Source organism: Carassius carassius, chromosome 8 (genome assembly GCF_963082965.1).
Source record: "Carassius carassius chromosome 8, fCarCar2.1, whole genome shotgun sequence".
NCBI lineage: Eukaryota > Metazoa > Chordata > Actinopteri > Cypriniformes > Cyprinidae > Carassius > Carassius carassius.
In genome coordinates this window covers 25,164,081-25,186,050 of record NC_081762.1, presented here as the reverse complement: position 1 = coordinate 25,186,050, position 21,970 = coordinate 25,164,081, and the positions used below count along the sequence as shown (strand labels likewise).

Genomic DNA, 21,970 nt, shown 5'->3' with positions numbered 1-21,970 from the left:
CCTTTAAGGGAAATTTATTGTGAAGCATAATGCCTTGTTTTCTTTCTTTTTCGTGGTCGTCGGTTGCTATTAAACATTCAATTTAGATGTCAGGTATGCTCATTGTTTCGATGAGTGCCTCAGGCTGTATTTCATGGGATACGTGCTACATATACATACACTGCAGATTAAATGCTAATTACAGTAAAGCTGTAGTTTTAATACAGATTTCAAAGGCACTCTGCATTGTACGCAATCAGTGTTGAGTTATCTTTAAACCAGTAGGTCATTTTGGGTGAAATAGATTTAAGCTCTCGCATTACACATCCAATGGACACCTCGGTGTTGTAAAAACATATGTGTTGTATTTAAAGATAGAAATATTTATAAAATAGACATAGGCAGGTATCTAAATGTCATTAGCGACTTCAGTGCATAGCTTGCTTAGACTTACAGGTATGATTCGAGACATTTTATTGGTTTAAACCAATAATATTAGATGGTTCTCTGACATTTTACGGTTTATTTTGCCTTAAAAAATGACAATATTTTACAGTCGAGCCCACGTCGTTGTGACAAATGTACAGTTACTACTTCCATTGTACAGTAACTTCACTTTCTTTCTCCTTCAGTAGCTACTGTGTTCTGCACTGTAATTCATATTTGAAGAAATCCAAAGGATTACTTTTATTTTTTCCTGAAAATATGTGGCCTAGCCCCTTGTAACACTTTACCTAGAGTGAGTGTGTGTGTGTGTGTGTGTGTGTGTGTGTGTGTGTTTTCCACTGATGACGCATACTGTATTGTGTGAGGATACAACCAACATGTGTGTCAGTCACATGACAATCACTCATTTGGAAGTCAGATCAACAGCATTCCATCTGAGAACTATTTCTTACAAGTGTTTATCAGTCTGTTATCCAGTGTGAATATATTTGAATCGACTATTTTACTGATATTGTCATTTCAATTCTTGTTGTTGTTATAATTATTCTATTGTTAAAGGACATTCTGCTCCTGTATGTTGACTGTACACCAAAGTAAAAAACAAAACAAAAAACATTTTGATACAGATATGGTTTGTGATGTATTTATTTGTGTCAAATGATGCTTATACACAGTATATATCAACTTAAATACGGGGATTATGCATTTACAGAAAACCTAGAAATATCAGAATATTTTAAAATCGTGTTTTCGAGGCCTTGAATTTATAGAAGGAATTCTATGCAAATGCAATCTCTATAAAACGAGTTTAGTTTAAGTCCTTATTCAGTAATCACACACACATGTATTACTTTATTTTTCAATTTAATTATTAACAATTACAATTTACTTATAATTAAATGTATAGTGCTGTCAAACGATTAATCATGATTAACTGCACCAAAAATATTTATTGTCTTATATTTTACATATAAATATATTTAATTATTTTTTTCTTAAATATACATGCATTTGTATTTATATATATATATATATATATATATATATATATATATATATATATAAATACATACATAATAAATATACACAGTACACACACATATGTAAATAAAAACATTTATTTTGGATGCAAAATAATTTATTTGGATGCATTAATTAAAAGTAATCACACACATCTGGGAAAAACATGGAAGTTCATTAATTTGTGAAAAGTTCTTAAATAGATATTAAATTAATATTTCGTTTTATACAATAATATTGGAATGACACTTTTTAAATGTAGGCCTACTTATTAATCGAACATAAATAATTTGTGTATTTACAAATAAAATATTATATAATTTAAAGTGAAATCAACATCAATCATGTTTATATAATGTAAGTGAATGTAATATCTTCAGGTTCGGGGTGTGCTCTGTGTTTTCAACATTGTAGACTGTAGGGGGAGCTGAAGGGTTTCCATATGATTTTAGGTTGAGTCTTCGGAGCATCCGCCCTGTGCATCATCATCATCATCTTCACCACACTCTCATCTGGAGCGGAGGAGGAGGCGGGAGCGCGGGCGCGTCACCGAGTGCATCCTTAAGGAGCGCGCAGACACAGAAGAAAACATCCACAGCTCGGCCACCCATTCAGCTGGAGGATCGGCCTGGAGAAATTCATGGAAATAAAATAGAAATTCATTCCCCTTGCTTTTTATTTTTTTGTTTTCTGCTCACAGCCAAGCCACCGGACTTCAAAATGCCTGAGATGAATAATTTAAAACCAACCTATGGTGAGTGGATCTCGATCTATATTTACGTAATGATCCGGTCTTTCACATTGAGACGCTATAGAAACACCATCGTAACCTGTTTATTCGGTTCTTAATTAATCTTAATTTAGGTTAATGGGATTATTTGTCATTTTCACGAAATATTCTGAGCTGTTCATTATTTAGCTACAGGATATAGGCCATTTTATATCGGTTTATATTATATTGTATTATAGTGAATGAGGACAGGAAATATCGGATTATAAAATAGGCAACTATAAAATCATAAAAAACATAATATTCCTCAATGAAGTGTAAAGCGTAAAGTGCAGCACCTGACAGACGCATGAAGTATGTTTATCTGGACACGTGCTGCGCCATATGATGATTGATGTCATTCAAAAAGAGGCTCAAAGTAGAAATAAATGTATTTTCTATAGAAAAGACGCGTTTAGATCAGCTAAACTCTCGGATCGCGATCGCGCATGACGCCATGTCTGTGGAGCGCGCGCGCATCAGCTGGAGCTGCTTTATTCACTTCATTCCTTACTGATACATGGATAATACCATCCGTGCATCATAACGATATTCATAATGCCATATGAACTGTACTGTGATTATTCCTATATCTTTTCATAAATAATTGTAATCACAGTCAAACTACAGTTATAGCCCACATCACTGGCCTATTCACAGTAAACAGTAGCCTCATGTTGTCTACTATGTATCATGACCCTGGAGCACAAAACCTCATAAAGCTCAATTTTATTAATTGAGATGTATACATCATCTGAAAGCTGAATAAATGAGCTTTCCATTGATGTATGGATTGTTGAGATATAAAATCTGGAACTGGAATATGAGGGTGCAAAAAAAAAATGGAAATATTGAGTAAATCGCCTTTAAAGTCGCCTAAATGAAGCTCTTAGCAATGCATATTACTAATCAAAAATTAAGCTTTAATATATTTATGGTAGGAAATTAACAAAATATCATCATGAAACGTGATCTTCAATCACGTTTAATATCCCAATGATTTTTTGGCATAAGAGAAAAATCCATACAATGTATTGTCGCTATTGCTACAAATATACTTTTTGTGCTCCAGGGTCACATATATTACTTTATAAGTAGCCTGTTATATGCTAATATATTATTATAGTCTTTGTTATGGATAATGTAATATCTGTATAATACACCTTTATATGACCATGTTTCATTTCTCGTCAGTCTTTCATTATTGGGCCATTTTTTATACCACAGAACATAGATGATATGATATGTCAAAAAGACCACTCAAGTTTGAAAAGCTAAATATTGACTGGAAAAATAAATAGCAAAATGTCTATTTTAATTATTTTATTTACTGTTGCCTGAGTTGCCTACTGACTATAATACAATATAGGCTTATATAAAAATTATATGTAAATATACTGTAGCCTAATGGACTGCCTAGAAACCATGGCTGAGAATATTCAGTACAGAAGAAAACATGATTTTCTTTCTGATAACTATAGCGGTTTTGTGTGAGTCTTTATGGGGGTTATGTCATGCGCTGGGGGAGGTGGAGAGTTTTGACGTGTGTCCTGGTGGATGCGTGTGATGTAGTTTGGGTCAGGTATTTTAGGAACACGTCTGAGGCATCTTGGATCACAACTCAGCGCGTGGGAGTTGACTGGAGACAGAATCAGCAGCAAGAGAGGAAAATAACCAGAAAAAGTTCAGCCAGATAAACTGAGATTTAGGAGTTCTGAAACCATGAAGATGCCTTCAGTGAATTGTCTGCTTAATCTTAAAGCAAAAATGCTGTTTTTTTTTTGTGATGAAACAATAGAAAATCAGGACATGTTGGATGTATATGCATGTACAGTTGTGTGAAGTGGAGTTTTGGAAAATGTACAACACCACAGAATTTTTTTTAAAAAAATTATATATATATATATATATATATTTAACTGTATTTGCAGATAATATAATATTAATTCAATAAAAAGCCACTTAAGCTAACTTTCAAGACTATGTTTCTTAACACACTTAAGTACACTTTTAAAAAGCACAGTCTGTAGTAATGTCAGATCATCAATATTAAAGTTCAACTTTAAAGTACATTCTAAAGCATCATGTTTTAAACATCATTTGTTGTGCTTTAAAGTAGTAGACTTATTTTAATGTTGACTAATATACTAAAGCACAAATGTGAAGCACTTGATTGTAATTTAAACTGTAGTGTGTTATCCAAAATTATATATAAAGTTCATATATTTTAAATGTACTAAATTGCAACTTTATCATTGAAAATGTCTAATTAAAATATATTTAAATATATGTATGCATACAAGTTTCAAAGTTTTTTTTTACTTTACCATACACTTCAAAGTGATTATGAATGTACATATAAAGATGTAATTAAGACACACTTAAGTGGGTCAAAAACACTCTAAAGTGCAGATAATTGCATTTAATATAAATGTAAACTACAATACTTTTTCATTTAATCAAAGTGTTGAAAACTTTAAACTCCGTTCACACTTAAGTACATTAGTAATCTTTTTAAAATATGCTATAGTTATTGTTTATTACACAAGGGTAGGACTGATACTCTGATTAGCAGGAAGAGCTTTTATCAATAATAACTTTTCTTGCATCATGCCTGGTTATGACACTTGATAAGTGTTAACTAGAATGCTAATATATGACATAAAACAAGTCTGTAAATCGCTGTATCTTAACATGACAGATACTGACATCACAAACTATACCGGTTATGTGGTTTACACTGTATTGCCACAACCACACTGAAATATCATCCGCCCACTTCCAGCATTTTTTGTTTTCAGTGTGAACAGACAACTCACACCTGGTTAAGGGTGTAACTTATTGAAACTGCCCAACCAAGAACCTGGTTTCTGAACTGCGTCAGATTGTGTCTGTATCAATATTAATCTAATGTCAAGTCCTCTCAGATTATAACAGTGCCTTCATTGATTGAACAGAGAATCGACTGACTTTGTAGGACATACGTTTCATCAGCAAAACAGGATCAAGAAAATGCTCGTAAATTTCACAAACAATAACATTTACATTAAAAAAACTGAAATATTATTTTTTTGGAATAACATACTCCAATAATATTTTATATTATATATATATATATATATATGTATATACATACATAAGGAGTTTATTGCTATAAGTTTTATTTGTGCAACAATGTTTTTAGGTTGATTCTGTGATGGTAAAATAGTACTTCTGCCTTAAACTTAATTATTAAATATATTATAGAAATATATAAGCATTATTCAACTTTTATATGATGTAAATAATAATTAACACATGAAGCACATTTGTAGGTTAACACGTTTAGATGAAAGTATCAGCAGTTCACTGACTGCAGCTGAATGTCTTATGTGGACAGATTTAATCTGTGTTTGTGATGGAAAGCTTGGGTGTTATCCATTTTATTATTTCATTTTATTTTTTGGGATCATTAAATGGCAATTAAAACTGATGCTTTCCCAGCTCTTTTTACGGCAGAGTGATAAATAATGAATCGTTGAATTCAAGAGTTGTTTTTGAAGACGGAGGGTCTCTGAAGTGAAGTTCTAGCCTTGACTCTATTTGATCTCAGCTTTCTAAAAGATATCTGCAGTGTATATGTCTTGCTCTCTCTCTGTCTGAAGCCTGAGTGTAGCTGCAGTGATTGAACAATGGCTTGATTTATGCGTGTGACTGGGGTCAGAGTGACACATTTCTTCTCTGTCCCCGCTGAAATCCAGCACACAGTGTCTCTCCACAACACGACTGCAGCTGATCCTCATTCTCACCCTGCTGGTGCTGTCTCATTACCACTGACAGCAGATATGGAGAGGGAACCGTCCTCACATGGCAGCTAGCTAAACCTCTTTGTGATCCTGCTGAACAGAGAGCAAAACTGCGGGTGACGTACGAACGATAACAAAAGAAGGAGCGAAAAGCATAGAGTCTAGCAGTGCTGAGCATCATTATTCACACCTGTCCGCTCCGCCACCAGCACATGCTCTTTTCTTAACCTCATCATTTTCCCATCCTGCTTTCTCTTTATTTCTACTCATCACAAACTCCACCCTGGCGTCCAGCTCAGCCGTGTCTACAGACAATGCCATCATTTCTCATTTGTGGGCCATTTTGTCCAGCTTATTAATCATGTGCGCCCACACTCATTGGGCTCACGGTTGTGCGTCTGGAGCACATTATGGAGGGTGTCATAATCAGAGGCGTGTGTTTTTGGCGTGGATAATGTATTGGTTTTTTGAGGAATGAGCTGTGCTGACGTACATTAATATCTGTTGAGAGACCGCCACACATTCTGGAGCATGAAAAGATGTCGCATTTAAAATTCAAATGTAATGAATAAAAAAGAAGTGATGTTCGTGTGTGTAGAAGTTGCTGTCACTGTGCTACGCTGGATGCTAAGGTTTTAATTTAGTGTGAGTTATTTTAGTGTGTTACTAAGTGGTTACTAAGATGATCTAGGTCAAGTCTGCTTTTTGGCCAATCAGAGACCAGATGACAATTGTGAAAAAAAGGACACTTAAGTGTAGTTTTAAAAAGAGTACTTACTAAGGAGATAATATACTTAAAAAAATAAACTAGCTAAATGTAATATTTTCAGGCACTTTAAGCTAATTGCTGTTAAATAAAAAAAATTTATAGCTTAATTTATTATAGTTGAACTTAAGAGCGATTGTTAACCTACTTAAGTAGACTGTCAGAAAAAAAAGTTACAAAAGTTGTCCCTGAGGCGGTAACTTTTTAAAAGGCGCATCTTCTGAATGTGCTTTGTACCAAAAAAGTCCATAATGGTATCTTAAAGGGACATATTAGTACCTGAAATGTACATTTTAGTACCTAAAAGGTACAGCTGTTGTACCTTTTTTTTTTTTTTTCAAAATGTCTTTTATTGTCTTTGAAATATGGTTAAAGTTTACTGCTGAATGCACTGGTAAGCATTTACGATAAACTTAAATGTACTTTAATGTAATTTATTGAAACGTTTATGTCGTGTATTTTAGAAAGGAAGTTACAACTTAGTCCATTTGTTAACTTGAAATGTAATAATGAGTAACACACTACAGTTAATATTTCAAGCAAATACTTTACGTCTGCTTTAGTTAGGCAACACATTACAATAAGTGTACTTCTTTAAACATGACAAACGATTATTAAAATATTATTTAAAATGTACTTTAAAATAAAACTTTTAAATTTGATATTGTTACTTTGTGCACTTGTCTACTCAAGTGTACTGAAAAGTAACAGCTCACTTGATTTAAGGTCTCATTCATGTTTGTAACAGAAACGTGTAACACTGTCATAACCTACTTTTTGTATGACTTTATGACCATCTGAAAGCAACAATATTACCTCAGATCTTGAAAACAAATAAAAGCAAAAAATGACCGTTAAACCTGTGGACTCACTGCGAACCAACAAGTGTTTCCTTGACAAAGATGTTAAATAAATATGATTTTAAAAAGGTTAAATATGAATTAAATTCTAAACGTATCAAATTCGTCGCGATTGCAGTGGGCTTCCACAGAGAGCCCGCCCACACACGCTTCTGATTGGCTGTGATATTTGATTGATTCTGTCATGGTGTCGCGTCGTGTCTGGTGTGGACACCCAAATTGCTTGTCGCTGAAATCTTGTTGCTTCGCTTGTAGTTAGGACACGGTGTAATAATAATAGTTAGGTGTTTGTTCAATCCATAACTATAAACACAAGCAATAGTACTACCTTTAGCAACCACCGCTTAAGGTTATTCAGTGGTCATTAAGATTCCTGTTTCCTTGTACCTACAATGTCAGGTTTCAGCTAGAATACTGACACTAATTTTACATTTATAAAGCAATTACCAAAGCGAGAGTTGAGTGTATCAGCTGGCAAAATGGTTTCCCCCATACTCTTTTCTCTCAGAGGGGTTGTTTCTAAGCAACAGAAGCAGCTGGCTTTTAAACATGCAGCCAAAAGTGACATCATGTGATTTAGAGTCCCTCCGGGGGGGGGCGTATTACATCCTGTTGAGTTGGGGAGGGTCCCGCCTTTGTGTGGACTGATCCAGGGCAGGGGAAAAAACAGAAATCCAGAATAATTTAGGTAAAATGACAGGAAATATAAAGCCAAAGGGGTCGAAATCAGGGTCAAATTGAAGAAAATTGACAGATTTCTGTATCAGAGATGATGGTTTCAGTCAGGAATTTAAAATATCTTATGTCTCTCTGTTCTTCTTAATCTAGCGTTCCCTTTCGCTATTTTTTAATCTCTCTGTCACACAGAATCTTTATATACATTTTTCTTCCCTCCACCTTAGTTCATTCCTTCTTTCTCAACTCTTTGTCTCCTCTTATTATCTAACGACTATGTTCAGATCATTTCACAAAATGTTTGGATGTTTCTCACTACTCTCTGTGCAGTACGGGTTCCTGGTACCTGAAATTATAGCTTTAATGTTTAATGCAAGCATCAATATTACTATTACTCATTCTTTAGGGATTTTAACCATTCTGAACTATTTAGCTTCAAATCACGTAACTTATTGAGAAGAGGTGTGATGTTGTTTTCATATGCAATTTTTTATAAAATGCATGAAAAAATCTCATAGATTTAAACTAAAGCAGACACCCAAGTCATACACTTAATTGCATTAAATGTGCACCTTTGGTGTTCTAAAACTCTTTAAAGCATAATAAATTGTACTTGCAGATAAAAATAAAAGAACACTTAAAGGTCCCGATTTTCATGCTTTGTTCTTTGTTCTATAAAGTCCCTCCTTCAGAAACACGTAACGAGTTCTGATTGTGCCAGCGGTTCCTGTGTTGTGATTCGACAGCAGCTGAGCGCACGCTGCCCTCCTGGAAACGCGATTGGGCTAGTTTTGAGAAGCAAGTGGGTAGGATTTGTTTTGAAAACTGCTGTGACTTATAATCACAGGAGCGTTTTTACTGATGAGATGCGCATAAAAACCGCATTATATTTTTTTGCACAGCCCTACCATCTAGTTAACAAAGCTAAACAGCGTTGCCCTTTGTGTAATTAGTTACAGAAACTGTTAAACGCACCAACTTAAATAATAAAATACACTTACCGGTTGTGGTCCATAAACAACGCCTTCTCCAGACAAAGAGGGAACTGCTCCATCTTTCAGGAATAATCTTTGTGCGAATCCGGCATTAAACTGATTGAGACTGAGGAAGCTGTCCTCAGCAAAATGTGCTGCACATAGTTTTACATGTGGATTATAATTTTCGGGAACCGAGTTAAACATAAATTGTAACCATTAATCTCCAAGTACAGCGTCCCTGGGAAGCCCAAACAAAGATGTTTGGACTCCGAGATGAAAATAACAGCGTTTCAACGACATGGCGACAAACACAAACGCAGCTCCAATTCTCCGTCGGAGCACAACAAGACCACGCCCCCTTTTTGTGTGTTCATGCGGGCGGAGATTAGTCAAAAAACTGTTTTAGTGACGTCATTACTGCAGGAACTAGAGGGATGTAGTCCAAACGGGTCGTTTTTTGTAGGCGAATTCTGTTAAAAATAAAATATCTCGCTTGGCATTGAACTTTGAGCTTTATAATTTTACAGATACTATTTATACTCTAACAACAACATTACACAGTAACTAAAGTTTAAAACATGGGATCACGAAGAACGGGACCTTTAAGTTTTCCTTGAATAACCACCACTCATTAATTAACAACTTAAATATTTATAACATTATTTTATTTAAGGTCTCTCAATTAAACCTGTTGGGTCTTGCGTGAGTCAGTCGGTGATCTGCACTCCCAACATTACACACTATGCTCTATGCCCCATCTCTCTCAAACGTGTCTGCTCTGATTTGCCAACTGACACAGTGCATTGTGATTGGCCGAACACTGCAAGCACTCATCGGAAATGTGATGCCGCTTTCCATAATCACGAGCTTCATCTTTCAAAATAAATATAAAGACAGTTAATAATATCCTTAGTTTTACCATTAGTTCAAGCCTGAAAGAGGAACAGAGTCGCGTGACAGACACAGTGATGAAGCTCGTATGTGTTTGCAGTAACAAGCCACGGACAGTTAAGACAGCTGACTCCACTGTGTAACAGTCTCTCTCTCTCTCTCTTTCTCTATCACATACGCGCACACACACACACACACAAACACACAACGTGCAAAACTCCACATCTGAACAGTCAATAGCAAATACTTAAAGGGTTAGTTCACCGAAAAATGATGTCACAACAGACACGGAAGAGAAGACAATGCTGAATAAAGTCGTTGTTTTTGCTATTTTTGGACCAAAATGTATTTTCGATGCTTCAAAATATTCTAACTGACCCTCTGATGTCACATGGACTACTTTGATGATGCTTTTCTTACCTTTCTGGACATGGACAGTATACCGTACACACAGCTTCAATGGAGGGACTGAGAGCTCTCGGACTAAATCTAAAATATCTTAAACTGTGTTCCAAAGATAAACGGAGGTCTTACTGGTTTGGAACGACATGAGGGTGAGTCATTAATGACATAATTTTCATTTTTGGGTGAACTATCCCTTTAAATTAATAACAAAACATACTTACAGTAGATGATTCAGAAGCGCCAGATTGTTGTAGCAGTCAGAATGACCTCCTCTCCTATGTTCATAAAACGGTTGTCCATAAAATGTGTCGCTATTCTGTTGTAAGTAATCTTAAAGATTCCTAAATGCATCTACTTTCAGAAGGACAAATAATGTGTTTTTGCTTTCATCTAGATACACACAGCATCTCCCTGACATGACTGCTTCAACACTAACTGCGGTTACTGAAACTACGCCTTCTTTCTTTGCATGAACATTTGTGCGGCATTAGCAAATATTTCCACATAGTGATGTAGACATGAGGGGGTGTGTTTGAATGAGCCGTTTTAGTGGGGCGTGGCAGAGTCTTAAAGTCCGTGTGAACCTTAAGTTGCAAACGACTTTTCTCCAATGTTGAGACGTATTTCCAAAAGAAACGTAATACTAAATGAGGAAAAATAGTGGGCGTGGCTTTATTCTCCAACTTGCACCTAATTGGATTTAGAAAAGTAGGTGATTCATTCAGAAATGGAGGCAGATCTAAACGCAAGCAATCGGTTTTTGAAGCCTTCGCTCGTGAAGTGCCTGAGCACATCCGTGACCTCTCTGTTATCCCTCCTTCCTCGAAATTAAAAAATTCGAGCCATCTGGACCGTAACGGGGGAATTTTAGGGAATGTGAAAAGTGTTTAGTGAGTGCCACAACCAAAAATGCACCTCCTCACCATCTCTCCTTTCACACGCTGTCAATGCGTGGAGGGGCGTGGTTACGGATGCGAAGCAGACACCCAAACGGTCAAACCTACATCATCAGGGAAGGTCCTCCAATGCACAGGGGAGGGGCATTTTCAGGTTTTGATTAAAGATTACGAAGCCAAATTTTTTTTGTGTGTGGATTGACTTGCATGGATGAATTGTTTACCACAAAACTATCAATTTAGGCAAACAAAGTAAATATGGTCAATTTTGATTTCAGTTGAACTTTAACTTTGATAAAGATTATCTCTATGGATTTGAGACTTTAGTCTTTGCAACTTTACAGATCTTCTTCATGCAAGAGCATGTAACACTCCAAAGAGAAAGGAAAAATTCAAATTGCATCATATGACGCCTTTAAACTACATTTTCTGCAGGAAGTGTTTTTGGTGGCTTGTCTCCTTAGACATTATTGTTGTGTGTTGTTGCTCGGGCATGTGGTTGGTTTCTGTTTTCCCATTGGCTGTTGTTTCCTTGAGGCTGTTGTGCGGGGCAGGAGAGCACATCCTGTTGTGATCAGCTCACTGAAGCTGGGCCCGACTCACTATTCCAGTCAGCTCTGACTGCCATGAGCAAAGAAAGGGGCCTGTCGTTGCCACGGCGACCTGCTCCGGGCCCTGGAGTTCGGAGTTTGGCGAGAGAAAAGAGGAGATCAGAGAAGTGGCGAAGAAAGAGGGGTGTGAAATGAATATAACAAAAAGAGAATAGAGAAGAGTGTCAAATCAGTAAATGGAGAAATGAAAGAGGATGAGACAGAAAGGGAATGACAAAGAAAAATGGAGCCAGTGGACGCCAGTCTATCAAAGAAAGCACTTTTAAAAATGACTTGTGCTCCACACAGAACCAACCAGTGCATTTCTTAAAGGGCACCTATTATGCCCCTTTTTACGAGATGTAATATAAGTCTCATGTGTCTCCAGAATGTGTCTGAGAAGTTTCAGCTCAAAATACCCAACAGATCATTTATTATATAACTTTGAAAATGCTTATATTGAGTGGAAGCCATAGACTGCATAAAAACATGGACGTAGTGTCCGTGACGTCACCCGTAGTTTTCTGAAGAGTGTTTTGAAGCTCAAAGTAGGAGGAGGCGGCCGTCGCCATCTTGGCAGCGTGCAACCACGTGTCACTCCCGGATCATCGAAAATGGGCAAAAAGGATGGAGCTGGTTGCTGAAGCCACGCCCACCTAGTGATGGTGGTGACAGCAGCGGCAATCCACCTGTCACTCAAGTGGACACACCCTTAATTATGCATAACTTTAAGGCTTAATATAATTAAAACAGATAAGTTATAAAAACTCCTCTCACAGTTGTCATGAAGGGCAAAATAGCTATATAGACCAATATAATTTTTTTAACTGTTTACACTGCAGGTCGATCGTTGTGTGACATTCATGAGAGCTATAAAGAGCAGATGGCTCTTTATGCTTTGGAATCGCTCTTGCGTGTTTGTTCATTAATTTGACTTGAAGCGTAACTGCGCACTGTGTGTATTTTTTTGATTGGTGTGTAGTGACACTTCAAGTAAAACGAAGATGTGCTCATATTTGCATCGCTTTGATCGTTCCCTGTAGATCTCACCTTCTCACACGCAGCCCCACGATTGGTCAATTATATACGAATACCTGCATGTTATTGGTCAAACTGCTTTGGATGTTTTATCCTGGCCAGGACGTGTCCCATATTAACGGCACAATATGGCCACCCTACACACAAAGGATACTAAACTAAGTTCTCTTTCCTGACTTATTGCACTTAAACTGTCAAATACACACACATTTCTGTTAAAAGACATGAGTTACAAAAACACAGTCAGTTATGTCTGTGAAGGAAAACAACTGGGAAAGAAATCACGTTTATATTAGATTTGTGTATAAAGTGCAAGCAGCACAATACACAGAACCTATACTGCTGTCTGCACTGTTAATATGACCCAAACAAAATAAAAACAGAAAATCACTCAATGCTCTAGACTGATTAACTTCTATAGCTGTAATAAAAAGAGATTTCTTATACTTGAATTGTGCTTTTAAATGCTCTTGCGTGAAGATAAACATGGAGGATTGTGTGCAATAACAGTTCACTCAGGGCGGAGTCTCTGCTAAAACAGCAGTCTGTCAACAGTTATGGGCGGGGCTTGTAAAATGTGATGTCACATTTTCTGTGAACGGTTTGTTCTGAATTTTTTAACTCTACATCTACAAAATGATTAATAAACTATGTGCATCAGGTGAGATTTTGCTTGATGTTTTTATTCAGATAATACAGATGCTGTAACTGGAATTGTTCTATATTCTATTGCACAATACTATTATATTTTGTACATGCAACTTAGATAATTGTGTAAACAACTTTACCAAATTGGCCCCCAACTCTTAAGCTTAAAGTTTCCCACTCATAATTACAATTTTGTTGTGTTGTTCATCTGCATTCAACCTTTAAATACAATCTTTCTGCCAACACACCTTGATATTCAGGATGAAAGCAGTTGCATTTAGGTGAAATCTGGGAGCACAAGCCTGCGGTGTGATACTTTGAGTAATGAAAGGAGCACAGGTTTCAGTTACCAAAATATTTGTCCACCGAATTGCTGTCATTGTCCTGTCAGAAACATGGGGGACATTTGCCGGTCATGCCCTCAAACAAAATATTGTGAATTCCCCATTTTTTTTTTGAACTAACAAACTGCGATGAAGTCCAAGCTGGAACGTCTTGTTCCATTCATAAATACATTATGTTATTGAAGTTAAACTTTGGGTTGCTAATGTTTCATGTTGTCCTAAAGCCTCCAGATATTAGCTTGTTTGCATGTCTGTTATTAAAGGTGTTTGGGCAGAGGGAACCCACAGTGTGATGTTTCCTAATTGAATGCCCTGCAGCATGGGGTGAGAGCTGCATCTGCCAGCCCCGGTTAAGCTTGTTATGGTCTGTTGCTGACATTTGAACGTTTTGGGGGATGTGTGTTGTAATGAGCCAGTTATGACTGCAATATAAATGAGCAGATTCTGTTGGCGCTGTCAGTTTTGCCTCCTTCAATGAAACAGTAGAGATGTCTGTGTGTTGAGATTGGGTCTGTGTGAATAGTAAATGCTTCAGTCAGGTGGATGTTGCTGGTGGATCCTCTCATGGACTGCAATGAAGAGTCCATGATCATAAATATAACTGCTGTGCTCAGCATCAGCCCAATGAGCTAGCAAATGGCTGTGGAACAAGCAAGAAGCAAATAGTCATGAATTAAACAGGAAAGAATCCAAGCTGCAGCCAAGAGCAAGAATTATCATGCAATACCCAGAAAATTGTTTTTCATTACGTGGATCATTTCAATACTTAGAAAGCTCTTTTTTTTTATTTGAGTGCACTTTTTCACCCTCACGAACAAGTTCTGTAATTATACTCCATAAACCTTCTTTTTCAGATTCATGTTTTTGCCTTTGCCTGAACTGACATGAAGCGCTGCCTCTGTTTTTTCTCTGTTCTGCATCTATCTGGGTCAGTCTCTCACCTCAGTTTAAGGCCATCTGTGGCCATGTTTGTCATTCTGTTAAATTCACTTTGAGACCAGATATTTTCTCTAGAAACCTCATCCAAGTCTTTATCACCCAGAACTCTCTGTGAATGTGGGTCACGGTCCAAACGAAACTATAATGAGTTATGAAGAAAATGACTTGTGCATAGTATTTAGTTAAGAGTTCTGCGGCAGTGATGATGCTGTTTGAATACACATTTTGAAGGTGGAGTGTGTAATTTTTTAATCTAAAAATACTTTGCCTAATATGCAAATATTGCAGGAGATTCTGCATAAAATTACTTTCTGTGGTTTGGTTGTGCTATTCATTCATGTTAAAATGGTCGGTGTTCTCTGCATGTTTATTTTGTATATCAAACATGACGTACATATAGACAAAAAGGCAAGACAACATGGAAATCAGTAACAAACTCAAATCATTTCTATAATTGCTTGTTCAAAATGCATACTAGAAGTACAAACCATACATATCAGAATGCTAACACAAAAATTAAAACGATGGCTTTAAAGTTTTTTCCAAGTTCGAGTATATTAATTTAGCAACTTAATGGCTTGCAGTATGAATGATTGTTTGCTTCATTTCTGCAATATTCTGATATTCTGCAATATTCAGCCTGAGGAGAAAAACTGCCTTTCTGAAACGAGTGGGTGCCTGCAAACTGCTTCTGTGCTTTGCTGTGAGACCTAGTTTTATGTATTTTCTCAAGATCACACAAGGCAGTTTTATAATTTTAACTCTGGAGTGTTTTTTTTTTTTTTTTTGATATAACGATAAAAGTTAACAAATTTTAAAAGTACTAAATTGCCATTTCATCATTACAAATGTGTAAAAAGGACAAGTATATTAAAATACATGATATACAAGTTTCGGTATAAATGACATTCATGTATATTTTAGATTACAATAAATGCTTGTCAGTGTAAATGCTGATTGCTAAAGCGATCTAATGCTCTGTCTCTGTCTCTTTCAGATGTGTCCCCAGTACTTGCAGGATTTCTGGGTGCAGGGGTCTTGGTCGTCTCTGTGACAGTGGCCGTTTTCCTCTGGACGTGCTGTCAGCGGCGATATCGTCAAATGACAGGTGCCTACAAGCTGACCAGCGGCCCCTACGACCCACCCGTTGACCCTCCCTACAAGTTCATCCACATGCTCAAAGGCATCAGCATCTACCCCGAGAGCCTCAGCAACAGTAAGAAGATCGTACGGGTGGGCCGGCGCTCAGGATCGGGCTCCCTGTTGAGAGAATGGGGTCGTGGGTCCCGAAACGGCGATGTGCTTCTTGTGGATGCGGATCCTGAAGGTGGTACCCCACACCTACAGATGAACCACCTGGTCCCGCCTGTGGGACCCCCCAGACTGGAGAGGGCGCTGCCCATCCGGGCTGACTACTGCTGTATGGAGAGCAGCTCAGGAAGCAGCAGCGAAGCTCCCAGTAAGACGGCGTCGCCCCACAGTCTCGACTCCCCCTCTCTGGGAACGCTCAGTTTGGCCGTTGACTACAACTTCCCCAAAAAGGCCCTCGTTGTGACCATCGTAGGAGCGCAGGGACTCCCTGCGGTGGACGAGCAGGCGGGCAGCTCCGACCCCTATGTGAAGATGACCATCCTGCCCGAGAAGAAGCACCGGGTGAAGACGCGTGTCCTGAGGAAAACTCTGGAGCCCGTGTTTGACGAGACGTTCACCTTCTACGGCATCCCCTACAGCTCACTGCCCGAGCTCTCGCTGCACTTCCTGGTGCTCAGCTTCGATCGCTTCGCACGGGATGATGTAATCGGGGAGGCAGTGGTGCCGTTGGTGGGTGTGGATCCCAGCACGGGACGGGTGCACATCACCCAGCAAATCAGCAAGAGGAACACGCAGGTGAGCATTTCTTGACCTTACACAGGATTGGGGGATATTATGGGTGACTTTAATCTTTAGTGATGCAGCGAAATTAAAATTCTGGGATGAAATTGGAAATTCAGTATTCACCCTGGACCACAAAACCAGTTAGGAGTGGTCAATATTTGGATTCAACTGAAAATGCAAAAAAAAATAAAAAAATAAAAATAAATAATAATATAGAGAAATTGCCTTTAAAGTTGTCCAGATGAAGTCCTCAGCAATGCATACTTGTATTACTAATCAAAAATTAAGTTTTGATATACTTACGGTAGGAAATTTACAAAATATCTTCATGGAACATGATCTTTATTCAACATCCTAATGATTTTTGGCATAAAAGAAAAATCTATAATTTTGACCCATGCAATTTATTGTTGGCTATTGCTACAATATACCCCAGCGACCTAAGACTGGTTTTGTGGTCCTGGGTCACATAATTAATTTTCTTGAGTAGATCAGTAATTTTTAAATGAAATCATGGTCCTTGTTTTTCATAAAATGCAGGTTAGTGGCTACCAGTCAAAACAATCATATATAATACCCGTGGCTTCTGATGACATATTAAGGTTTTAATAAACCAAAACAATCAGTATGTGCAAGAAACTAAACATTATTTACAATATTATTACTTATAATACACAGCCTCGGGTAAACAGACTGTAGTGATGTCCCGTCTGAAATAAGAAAATGATCCGATGCAAGCTGATACAAGCTTAATATGAGTTGGTGAAGACTAGATTATTCATTTTATATGCTTCAGTCGTGTAAAACATCCACATTTCACATCATTATTAAGTGCTTTAATTGCGTAATATGTTAGGCCATTGCATGATAAAACAGACAAACTGTCTGAAAGAACCAGTTAGTGGAAAAGAATTGGATTTCCCTGTTTGTCTGTTTCTTGCACAAACCAACCGTTTCGCTTCATAAGACCTCAATATTTTGTCAAGAGCCATGGGTTTTCATTTTTTTGTTGCTTGTGTTGCTGTTTTTGACTCTCAAAAAGAAGGTAGCTATTGACTTGCATTTTATGAATCACCAAGGACCATGAGTTCAGCCGAGAATCTTCTTTACTGTTCTGCTGAAGAAAAAAGTTATCTACATCTTGGATGACCTGAGGGTGAGTAAATGTATAGCAGTTTTTCATTTTTGGGTTTACTGTTCCTTTAAAGAGCTCCAAAAAGTATTTATTGTTTCAATTTCATAACAAAATTGACAGGATCTGTAAGCTGAGACTTTGTTACATAACAAAAGTAACAAAGAACAAAGCTTATCGTAATTTATTGGATGGGAGGAATGCTAGTAAATAATGTTTTATCAAGTTTTGTTCATACATCAACTAAAAAACAGCCCTAAAAGATTGATCTTGAAATGTAAGAATCCGGTAACACTTTAGATTAGGAACAGAATTTATTATTAACTAGTTGCAACTTTTTTGGCATTTAAAATGATACATGAGCTTTCGACTTGTGATTTTTAAGACCTCTGAAGCCGCATGTGTAACTGTAAGACTACAAATAAGTTTTAGACAAGCAACAGTAATATACTTTATAAGAGCGCTTTGTTGTAACTGAATGTAATGTTTTCAGACACCAAATTGCATTTCAATTGTGCATTTTGAATGGAAAACATCAGTCAATCACTTTTTCTTCTGAAATCATCCTGTGTTTTGAACTATAAGATGTTATATTATGAAGATTATACCATATTGGTCCACACATATTTGAATGTATGGGCAGGGCTTTATGGATGGTGAGAGCGTCTATTGATCCATTAAAGCGTTATTATAGCAGACAGAGAGTGTAGCCATAAAGGCCAGGACTGCAGGGGACACATCCATCAGTACAACCATCTGGAAACTAGTGCTTATTCTCACATCATTAGCAATGAAACCCACAAACCAATCCATTAACATCCCAGTTCAGTTATTCAGTTTTTGAAAATGATTGATACTTTCAATGCTTCTGTAGTCTCTTACGCCTGTTTACACCTGATATTGAGGAATGTTATTGATGGGAAATGTAAGTCTTTCAACACTTTTGATGTTGTTTTGAAGGGAGGGTCTGGCTTTGTAACAACACTACTGTTCAAAACAGTTGAGGTTGGTAAGATTTTTCTAATGTTTATGAAAGAATTCTCTTCTGCTCATCAAGGCGGCATTTATTTGATCAAAAATACAGTCAAACCAGTAATTTAGTGAAATATTATTACATTATTAGTAGTGCTGTCAAACGATTAATCGCGATTAATCGCTTTCAAAATAAAAGTTTTTGTTTACATAATATATGTGTATGTGTTCTGTGTATATTTATTATGTATATTTAAATACACACACATGCATGTATATATTTCAGTGAAAATGTTGTTTATATATTAAATAAATGTATATATAATATAAATGACATTAATATAAATATATGTAAATATTTTCTAAATACTGTATGTGTGTGTATTTATATATACATAATAAATAAACACACTACACACAAAATAAATATGTTAACAATAACTTTTACTTTGGATGCGATTAAATGCGATTAATCATTTGACAGCACTCATTATTATTATTACTACATTACAACTGTTTTCTATTTAATATTTTATAATAAGTGCTCCCTATAGTTATATATATATAAATATATATATATATATATATATATATATTGGACCTTTTTTTGCACCTGTATTTACTGCATTGGATTGTTTACTTGTGATCATATCAAACAAGAACGATAGGAAGTGTAAAAGAGGCCTCAGTAAACACCCATTGAATCAGACAGAGAAGGCTTTGCATCCATTTGCTCTCCAACACAAGCTGAACACTGTACAAATTGTTGCATAACAAGAAATCATAGCTTAATACTCTTCTGTATTTCCATCGAAACGGGAACAATAGCATTATAAGCGATGTTCATAATCTCATTCTCTCTGGTGGCAGGAAATCTTTAGTGCTCAAAGGCAAATAAGCATTTGAGCTTGTTTTCCCGCTTGTGTACGGCTTTGTAAATCAGTATACAAAATATGCAAAGTAAGCTTGTTCAAATCAGAGAACTTCCTGTCTGCTTTTTACTCTTCTACAGAGAGAGTATCTTCAATTGAATCTGTGCCTATGACTCCACAAGACAGGAGCATTAGGGTGTTGGCTGGGAGTGGTGGACATTCGATTCAGCTAAGAGAACGAGAGAGAGAGAGAGAGAGAGAGAGAGAGAGAGAGAGAGGATTAGAGGAGAGAAGGAAGGAGAAAAAGCTCAGGGAACAGATGGAGTCAGTCCGTGTGGCAAGAGAGACTGGTAGAGAGAGAGATGGGTGATTATGAAGAGTGAGGGACATACTGCGGCAGCGCCATTCTCGTTACGCTTGCTTATAGCTCTTCCTGAAGAATATTTTCACGGGAGATAAAGAAGTAAAAATAGCCTTGTTAATGAGGTTTAGCTATAAGGGGAAACATGATGATCTCATTCATATTAGTAGGCATTTGTATTAAAGTGTTCTCATACTGTACATTTAATTTTTTTTTGCTTTTGAATAGACACTTAAAGGCACACATTCAATGTATATTGGCAGTATCTTAAGCATAATCTCTCACGAATCTTGAGAGATGTACAACAAATCACTCGAGCATTAACTCCAAATCTCATAAATTATGAAGAAACATTACCTTGGTAAAATGTTTTTAATTTTAGATTAACTATGACTTTTGACTCAATAAACTACAAATTTTGTGATTATTAAGTAGTGGTTAAGTTTAGGTATGGGGTAGGATTAAAGGCAGGGTAGGTAAAAATGTATAAAAAACTTTTTTTTCCAAATTTGTTTAAACTTGATTTATATATCAATACATAATTAAAATGTAAGTACTCTGAAAAAGAAAGTATAAAAATCGAGTGACTGTAGACCTCTCACGACTGTTTTAAAGACAGCTCATTATTTCCATTCACTCCACCCCCTCCCTTCTGGGCTCCTTCCAAAGCCTCTACTATGGCTCGCTAAGTAATGTTATGTTAGCTATATTACGCAGCTACGTGTGCTAATGACACATGCTTCATGAAAAAAATATGTATGATCAAAATACAAAAAGAAAGATTTACCTGTCCAGCAGAAATAAAGCCATCAAGGAGTCACTTTTCAGCCCCTTGAGTTCCCTCAGTTCTCGCCATCGCTGGAAAGCCATGCCGATATTAACTCGCGTTTTATTTCTTTGTTTATCCAAAGACTTTTTGTTCATTGCCTTTTCTTGTACTGTTACTGTCTTCCTTTTTTTGCCTGGTTCGCCTTCACTAACTGCATAGGCCGGTACTGTGAATTTTGCTTGCTGTTTCTCTGCCATTGTTTTGGTATTCCTAGGATCCGTGCCTCTTGAATTCCTCAAATCAAACGTGCGTGCGCAAGTGGGCAGGTCATGTGTGGCAAAAGGGTGGTTGCCATGGTTGCGAGAGAGTGACAGTCGCCTAAGCCAATCCTATGTTTCGTCCCGAAATGGAAATAATGAGCTGTGTTTAATACAGATTAAACGGTCTAGAGTCACTCGATTTTTATAATATTTTTATCAGAGTACTTACATTTTAATCATGCACTGATATATATAGAAAGTTTAAACAAATTTGGAAGAAAGTTGTTTATAAATTCATTACCTACCCTGCCTTTAAGGAATCGAAAATGTGGTCATGCAGAATAAGGCATTAATATGTGCTTTATAAGTATTAATAAACAGTCAATATGCTAGTCATATGCATGTTAATAAGCAACTGTTAAGAGAAAATCAGTGTTACCCAATATTTTATTAACCTGGTCCGATGTATCTATGGTCAAAATACACACATCAACAGGCATACGAGAAGCACAGTTACCCACAGAGACTGCCTCATTGTGCAGCTAAAAAGAAAATCACAAACACCCACAGACATTACGCATTAGGATGTAGGCTGTTTTAAGTCCATGTTTAGCTCCAGGATGCCTCCTAATGCAAGTTGCCATGGTGATAACCAGGAACAGGACTGGAATCTTAACTCTCAAAGAAGAGAAAAACAACA

General features: G+C 36.8%; 1 protein-coding gene across 1 annotated transcript in view; it reads left to right on the top strand.

Moving 5' to 3' along the window:
- The first annotated feature begins 1,947 nt into the window (after positions 1 to 1,947).
- Positions 1,948 to 21,970, top strand: part of LOC132145627 (synaptotagmin-11-like) — a 28,207-nt gene continuing 8,184 nt past the window's right edge. Inside the window, exons 1-2 of the mRNA XM_059556766.1 lie at positions 1,948 to 2,200; positions 16,027 to 16,916. Of these exons, the coding sequence (XP_059412749.1) occupies positions 2,167 to 2,200; positions 16,027 to 16,916 (924 nt within the window). The 5' untranslated portion in view covers positions 1,948 to 2,166. The remainder of the gene's footprint in view (positions 2,201 to 16,026; positions 16,917 to 21,970) is intronic.